Source organism: Monopterus albus, unplaced genomic scaffold (assembly GCF_001952655.1).
Source record: "Monopterus albus unplaced genomic scaffold, M_albus_1.0 scaffold362.1, whole genome shotgun sequence".
In the NCBI taxonomy this organism is placed as follows: domain Eukaryota; kingdom Metazoa; phylum Chordata; class Actinopteri; order Synbranchiformes; family Synbranchidae; genus Monopterus; species Monopterus albus.
In genome coordinates, this window is record NW_018128242.1 from 470770 (window position 1) to 478814 (window position 8045).

General features: G+C 42.6%; 1 protein-coding gene across 2 annotated transcripts in view; it reads left to right on the top strand.

Annotated features, from left to right (window-relative positions):
• The window catches only part of LOC109951057 (acyl-coenzyme A thioesterase 9, mitochondrial), a 10986-nt gene extending 4138 nt beyond the window's left edge, over positions 1-6848 (top strand). For both annotated transcript variants that reach the window (XM_020585320.1, XM_020585319.1), the window contains 10 exons: positions 872-955; positions 1046-1149; positions 1636-1709; positions 2452-2519; positions 2616-2727; positions 3474-3564; positions 3866-3951; positions 4061-4148; positions 4318-4468; positions 5258-6848. In XM_020585320.1, coding sequence (XP_020440976.1) covers positions 872-955; positions 1046-1149; positions 1636-1709; positions 2452-2519; positions 2616-2727; positions 3474-3564; positions 3866-3951; positions 4061-4148; positions 4318-4468; positions 5258-5313 — 914 coding nt within the window. In that variant the 3' untranslated portion in view covers positions 5314-6848. The remainder of the gene's footprint in view (positions 1-871; positions 956-1045; positions 1150-1635; positions 1710-2451; positions 2520-2615; positions 2728-3473; positions 3565-3865; positions 3952-4060; positions 4149-4317; positions 4469-5257) is intronic.
• Positions 6849-8045: the final 1197 nt, after the last annotated feature.

Sequence of the window (8045 nt, forward strand, 5' to 3'; positions counted from 1 at the left end):
TTCACACACAGACCCACTTAACATATTGCAAGTTCTGCTTTGTCTTGGGATGTCCTGCAGAGACCGAGGGCTCGACATCCTGAGATGACCACTTGGCCAGTTTAACATACAAATTAACATCACACATACACACAGACCCCCGGTGTAGATCACATTCCAGCAGGGAGGTGTGATCAGACATCCACACTGGTTTAATAGCTATGGAATAACTGTACTTGATTGGCCGGCAAACTCACCTGACTTAAACCCCATTGAAAATCTATGGGGTATTGTCAAGAGGAAGATGAGGGAACACAGACCTCGAAATGCAGACAAGCTGAAGGCCAATATCAAAGCAACTTGGGCTACCATAACACCTCAACTGTGTCAAAGGCTGATCGCCTCCATGCCACGCCGCCTTGATGCAGGAATTAATGCAAAAGGAGGCCCAACAAAGTACTGAGGACATAATACAGTACATTAACACACTTTTCAGAAGGCCAACATGTGTTTAAGATCCTTTTTTTATTGGTCACATGAAATATTCTAATTTTGTGAAATACTGGATTTGGGTTTTTTTTGTCTTTAATCCATAATCATCAAAATTGAAACAAATAAAGGCTTGAAATATTTCACTTTGTGTGTAGTGAACTAATATAACATACAAGTTTCACTTTTTGAAACAAATTATTGAAATAAATGGACTTTCCCTCGATATTCTAATTTTTTGGCACATACCTGTAGCTGTAACTCACTATTAGTGCTGATTGTTTGGATGAAAAGAAACCCTCTGGTGATTCTCTGCCCATAGTATTGGGAAAATGAACTGGTGCATTAGTGACCCAGAGATTTGTAGAGTGCAGCACTTTGTCTTTCTCATTTCTCTCCTCAGTCCTCATCTCGTACTCCCACACCTATAACCCGGCTCTGAAGAGGTCTCCACTGTCTATTGTCACTGCCCTTGTGGACCGGATTGGTGAGTCTCATATTTAGTGCACGATCTGCACCTTGTTGGTTTGGCTCTCACACCTCAAACACCTGTCTTCATCCCTGTGTTTGCGTTCAGACATGAGGCAGCACATCATCTATCCTGACTGTGACATCAAGTTCACTGGTCATGTGACATGGGTGGGAAAGACCTCTATTGAAGCCAAGATGCACATGTCACAGGTAGACACACACACCTGTTCACTTACACCCCAACAATATACACTCAGTGGGCAGTTTATTAGATACACCTAGCTAAAGCTAATGCCGTCTACTACAGTACATCCTGCGGCAGCACCTCTCTGAAAGAGTCTGAACACACTGAACATTATCAGCTTCATGAAGGAAGATTTATCACAGAACCGTTGGACTGACTCAGTTTTAGCTGACTGTGCCCAATAAACTGCCAGCTGAGTGTATATGTTATGCATCGACTGCGTTTTAAGTCGCGTTCTGCTGCACAAGAAGTGACAAAAAGTAGCTGCCTGTAGAAACCCAAGTTTAACCAAAATAGTGGTGACAAACTGTCTCAGTTTGAATGACCGATGATTGTTTATTATTGTAGTAAAGAAACTCTAGACAGGAATAAGAGATCAGCTCTTGCATGTCTTTCTAAAATGAAATGCTCACTAGCTTTGTTTTGTAAAGTGAGTCTGTGTCATCCTCCAGTACCAGGATGGAGCTTATACCCCAATTCTGGATGCTACATTTGTCATGGTGGCCCGGGACCCAGAGAACAAGAGGTAGGACACTCGTTACAGCCCCAGGATGAAACTAATGTTTGGAGCATCCATAATCCTCATTGGCAGAGAATAAATAAAGAATGGGATCAGGCAGTGCTGTGTATCAGCACTTAGAGAGTCTCAGTGTCTCTGCTGCAGTGAGACCCTGAGCTTAAGCCTTCATTAGAGGGAAATAAGCAAAGTGGGAGGAAACATCAGTTCCTCTGTGACTGACACAGTAATGTGTCAGTCACAGAGGAATATACAGGAATATACAGAATATTAACAGGGGAAGTCCTGATCAGGTCTTGGTCCCGATCCAGGTCCTTTAATCAAGTGCAATAATAGGCTAATTTTACCTAAATTGTACCCTCCAAAGTTTTCTGCTTCAGTGGTGCACACACGCATACGGTCATGTCTTACCATACAATACCATAAAGTCTGCAATTTGTCTTGTGACACAAGGCGGCTCCAGTGCAATACCAAAGAATCTCAGGTGTCCTACTATAGCTGTGAGGACACTGAGGTGATGCATTCCCTAACCTTAACCTTGGTTTAGAGATGGAGCAGAGGAGCTCGTCAAAGCTTTCAGCAGCTTTAAAATATCTCTGGATCAACCCCCATACTGAATCTACAGGGGGCTAAAACAGTGAAAAAGAAACAATCACTGGCAATGAGTTTCAGTTTCAGTGTGCTGAGTCCACAGCATCTCTCGTGCTGACTTCATCCTGTGCTGCTGTTTGCTCCTCCCTCTTTGCTCCAGGGCAGCGTTTGTAAATCCACTGAAGCCAGACGGAGTGGAGGAAGAGAATCTCTTCCAGGAAGGAGAAGGTATGAGGTCATGGCGTAACCTTTAAGATAAGCTAAAAATGAGCCTTTTACAGCAACATTTTTCTCCCTCTTTCCTGCTGTGTTGTGTGTTTCTAGCTAACAAATCCCGCCGTGTGGAGCTGAGCACCGTGTCACTGCTGAAGGTTGCTCCGACAGATGAAGAGAGGAAGATTGTGCACAGTCTGTTCCTCAACACCCTGGACACAAAGTATGACTGAGATGATAAACTTTAACCTGCTTTAGACAAGAGGCAACAACAACTGGGTCTACAGTGATGCTTGTTCATCTTAAAAAGGTCTAAGTAAAAGGTGCAACTAGAAAACATTTACAAACCTCAGTCCACTGACCTCACTCTGGTGGATATGTGTTGCTCTCTCGCAGTGCAGCAGGCTGAGATGAACGTCATATGCATGTAACAGGAGACCTGTTTTTATGTTGCCCCTCTCACACAAGATAAAATGCTTCTTATTGCACACAATCTGCGTGAAAGACTTTTTATTTTGTATCATATGTGTAGCTGCAAGTTCCACAAGCACGTTCAGCATGTTCAGCTTGTTTTTTTACTCACTGCAGCAGCGGCTCAATGATTATGAATTAGACTGTAAGCTATATAAAGTTCAGCTCAGACTGAAAAGACCTGAAGTGTTTCACGGTAACAAAGCAAATCACTTACAGCTGATCTTCATGTCGTGGTTTCTACACTCCACTCAGCAGAGAACTATGACACTCAGCACCTTCACCTTGTTCAGTTACTAGTTCCACCTGTGTCGCCGCCTCCTTTCTTCTTAGGTTTTTCTAATAAAGACTGTGTGTTGATGTACATCAGCAAGGAGTTGTTCTAAAAATCTGGCTCTAAAAATGACTAACAATATGTATTAAAGCCAATTTCCAGTGTGTTATTTCCAGATGTATACTGCTTCATATTTCACCATTAGTTTCTGTCTTTCGCTCCAGGACAGTCAGTTTCCGCAGCAGAGTTTTGCCTTCAAGCTCAGTGTGGATGGAAGATGCCAAACTGAAAGGACTGGAGATCTGCCACCCACAGGTGAGAGGGAAGAACAGCTACGAACACAAAATTCAGTTCAGTTCAGTTTTATCTGTATAGCTCCAGTTTGTCCCAACCAGGCATCCTTAGTTTGCGTCATCACTGGGAAACAGGACATGATGGGAGAGGCAGAGAGTGATTAGGAGCAGTTTATGTTGTCACTTTCCTTGGGGTCTCACTGGAGTCTCTAGGTTCAAAAGACATTAGAGATATAAGAGTGATCATTTAGTACATGCACTTCATTTTTAACTAGGTTGGGAAGATTCAATAGAGAAACCTCTTGTTTCTGTGTGTTCACCAGGAGAGGAACATCTTCAACAGGATATTCGGTGGTTTTCTGATGAGGAAAGCCTATGAGCTGGGCTGGGCCAATGCCTGCTCCTATGGGTGAGAGATCATGTTCGCAGGAGAAAGAATGTGTTCAAGCATGAAAGGAGAGTATTTGTGCGCTACAACATTTTAAGCAAAGTGTCGTCTTTCCTCTGATGTGTTGCAGAGGATGCCGACCGAACCTGGTGGCTGTCGATGATATCCTCTTCCAGAAACCCGTGGAAATCGGCTCTTTGCTGCTGCTCTCATCTCAGGTCAGAGGCGGGTTGCGTGTGGAGGGACCAAACCTGTTTATCTTGTTAAAGTCAAACCCACAGCCTTTATAGTTGGCTACACCCCTGCAGTCGACCTGTGTGTGAGATGGATCTTCTGGCTGACTTTTTTGTGTGTTCCACTAGCAGCTTGTGTCTGTGTGTATTTCAGGTGTGTTACACAACGGGGAAGCACATCCAGGTGAGAGTTCACAGCGAGGTGTTCGACCCACTGACCCAGCAGCACAACACCACCAACATCTTCCACTACACCTTTGTTTCCGACCGCGATGTACCGAACATCATCCCAAAGACATACGGAGGTGAGCCAGCGTGCACACACAAAGCACTCAGCTGATCCTGGGATTGCTCACACAGTCTCTGTTACTGACTGATTTACTAGTATTGTGGTTGCTGACTCGTCGCTCTCTGCTCAGCTGTGTGTGAGCAGTGCAGCCCCACTCTTATGTAAACAGCGACCAACACAGTGGGAAAGCAAAGCAGAACAGACCTCAGACCTACAGTGGATACTGTATTTTTGTGTTGCCTGTGTTTTCAGCCATTTTGGGAGAAAATGGGTCATCTAAGGCCTAGCATCCTGGGTTTTAGTACTGATTTGTAGTTCTGCACTTTGGAAGCATGCCTAAAGGTTTGTATAAAACCTGTCTTTTTATGCTTGTTTTTAAAGCACCTTGTGGTTTTGTACCAGATTCACTGTCTGAGATTCTTCCAGTATATAAACTGGGACAGCCTCTCAGTTTTTATGCTCTGACCCTGAGGGTCTGAGAGCAGCTGAAAGGGCTGATATCTTCAAACATAAACACTGATGGATAAAAATTGGATAGATAATTCTTCTGGATTTGCATGGGAGGTGAGGCAAACAAAAGTCTGGGGAGTGAGTGAGGACATCTTGCTCACTTGTACTCACTCATACTGTATACATGATATTTTTTAATAAAGCAGCAGCTACATTTCCTTGTAATAAACTCTACTTGTGTATTTGTGTTTTTCTGCTTTTGTTCTGCATCCCAGGTTCCCTGTTAAACAGTGTTATAAACATAAAAAAATCTGCTGCTACCATCTGACATACTGTTGTGTTGTGTGTTTAACAGAATCGATGTTGTACCTGGACGGAAAGAGACACTTTGACCAAATGGTGGAACACTGAAAGATCAAATCTACTGTGCAGCCTGCAAAGTCTTTCAGCATCGAACCAACAAGGTCTGAGTGTGTGTGTGTATGTATGTGTGTGTGTGTCTGTGTACTTGTATGGCTATACAATATGAGGAGTTTGAGTTTTACCATGAGAGTGAGGACATTTTAGCTGTTTCTCACTGTCTTGGTTTTAGGGTTAGGGTTAGAGGTAGATCAGGGTTGGGGTTAGGTATTGTTAGCACACTGCTACATACAGTGGGGCTACCAGTCACAACAGTCTAGGTGTCTCTCATGCATCTTTGTGAGCTTTGTGTGCTCAGCTCACTAACAATCTGATCCCCAGGATCAGCGCTGGGCTGTGAAGCTAATTTGATGTAGCTGCCAAACAGCATCATTCTGTGTTCATCAACTGGCTTCACACCAGCATTTTTCCCATAGAGAATCACTGAAAAAGGAGCAGGTGTAAAACAGTGGATATGTTTTTCCAAGCATCACAAACCTGTGAAATGACTTATTACAGAATTTGATCAATATTATTTGGAAAGTCTAGCAGAGTCATAGGATACGTTTATTTTATCCCATTCATATGTGCATAGAGCTGATTGGAAATCAGCTGGCCCCGGGACTCTTGACTCAGCACAGGGCCCAAAGCATGGACGCATGTGGAGCATTGGGTAAATTTTTATGGCTGGAATCTGGAAGCGTGAAGAATTAAAGAGGCACAGCCCAGTAGTTTGCTCTCCAGTTCGTTTTAACCCATCCATATAACAAATATTGTTTTGGAGAATGCCCTAAACAACAATAACACACTGGAACACACTTGCGTTCATCCACGATGTTGAGAAAACTCCGCCTCATGTCACTGCTGTACTTCCCAATCTCATGTGTACTGTCTTTCTTTCTGTTGAGGTTGGGGGTGTGTCTGAATGAAGCCTTGAGGATCAGTGTAAAAGTTTAACAGACTGATGAAGCAGCAGTGTTGCGTCTTCCATGTCTGACATTAGTTGTGATGGCTGAGGTTAGTGCAAGGGGCCAGGGAATGCATGGTCAGTGAGTGTCCTCACATAAATAGCTGTGCAAACTTGTGTGTGTCAGAGGTCTGTTGAGATGTACATCCTTTCATATCACGCCATGCTAATTTTTTACACCACACCTGCTGATGTACTTTTATATGCTGTGGTCATTTACTATTATTTATTTTATTTGCTCATTGTTTCACAGTTGTTTCCAGAAATACTATTGGTTTGTCCTACAAGCCAGTAAGTGTTTACAGCAGCTCTACAGTCATATTTGACTGGAGAAAATGAAGCAAAGTTTTCCTGCTCTTGTTGTAACCTCCAGTATTGCTTGTTCATTGTATGCATGGGTTTATTCTGCCTGTTACATTTTTATATTCTACCGTTGCTTGCATTTACATTTTTTAAAATTGTGAATAGGAAAATTTATCCTGAGTGTCTTAGGCTGCTGCAGGAGGGAGGACATGGTCTGTTCTGGCCTGAAGATGTGTATTCACTCAAATGCAATAAATTCTTATTTAGCTTGACTTAACATTCCTGTTTGTGTATTTGCTTTCATTATGAATTAATACAGTTTATTTTTGGTGGTTGAAGACTTTAAAGATATAAAGACTACCATTATTATTTATCACTGCAGGCAATCCAGACTGATGTAGTTGTGTACCCCCTTATCATAAAGATGTGGAAGTAAATAAGTAGTTTGTATAAATTACATATAGAAATACACAAATGTAGAAATTAATACATATATTTCCAAAACAAGTATAGATTTAATTCAAGTATGTTTCAAGCTAATATGTTTGTACATTTAAGTAACATTTGGGATGCTTTTGCCTATAACAGAATACTTTCACACTGTAGCATTACTACGTTTAATTAAGTACAGGATCTGAGTTTTTTTTCTTCTTCAACACCGCGTTGTTATATGAAATAAGATTTAACTTTTGGCGGTGGGATATGTGGGGCAGCCGTGTCCATTTTGAAGAACGAATATTTGGCGCCTCTTGTTTTCACCGTGCACATTTATCGGACGGACGCAAACAAGGAATTGCTCAGTATTAGTAGCCCACTTATTTTAATAACCGCCTAATTTAACGATCATCTGTAACGCACTTTGTAGGATCACCGGCAGGAATGTGGTGAGTGGTTTGGGTTTCTGTCGAGCTGGGGGCCGTTTCTGAGCTGAACTGGTTCATACTAATTGTTAGCTAGCCTGGAGATGTTTGGCACGAACATCTCCAGGCTAGCTAACAATGAGCGCCTAGCATTAGCAAAGATGGCTAGCTCGACTCCTGCTTTGTAGCTTGCATGCTGGGGTCAGAGATGTAGTGTTCCTGCTCGTATGTTATTGACTTACTAAATGCTGACTTCTTATGCACGGATGAATACTAACGAAAACTAGCGGTGGGGTTGCGATCTTGTCAGATTATTTCTGTGGTGTTGTGATCGTCGCTGTGTCTTGTCAGTGGCTCTCGTTGTGGTGTTTGCCTTCCTCTAGTAGAACAACACACTCTTAAGGCCTTTTCACACCGGACGCGACGCGAATAAGCGATATTTTCTTAAAACGTCGCCCTACATAGATGGACTCCACAACAAGCGACGACGATGTACTGCTTGTCCTGCTACATAAAAAAGAAAACAAAGAAGGTTTTGGGTCCATCCTATATTGAAAAGAAGGAGAGAACATGGCGAGTTTCATCGGTTGGTACAGGAACTGAAGTTGTATCAT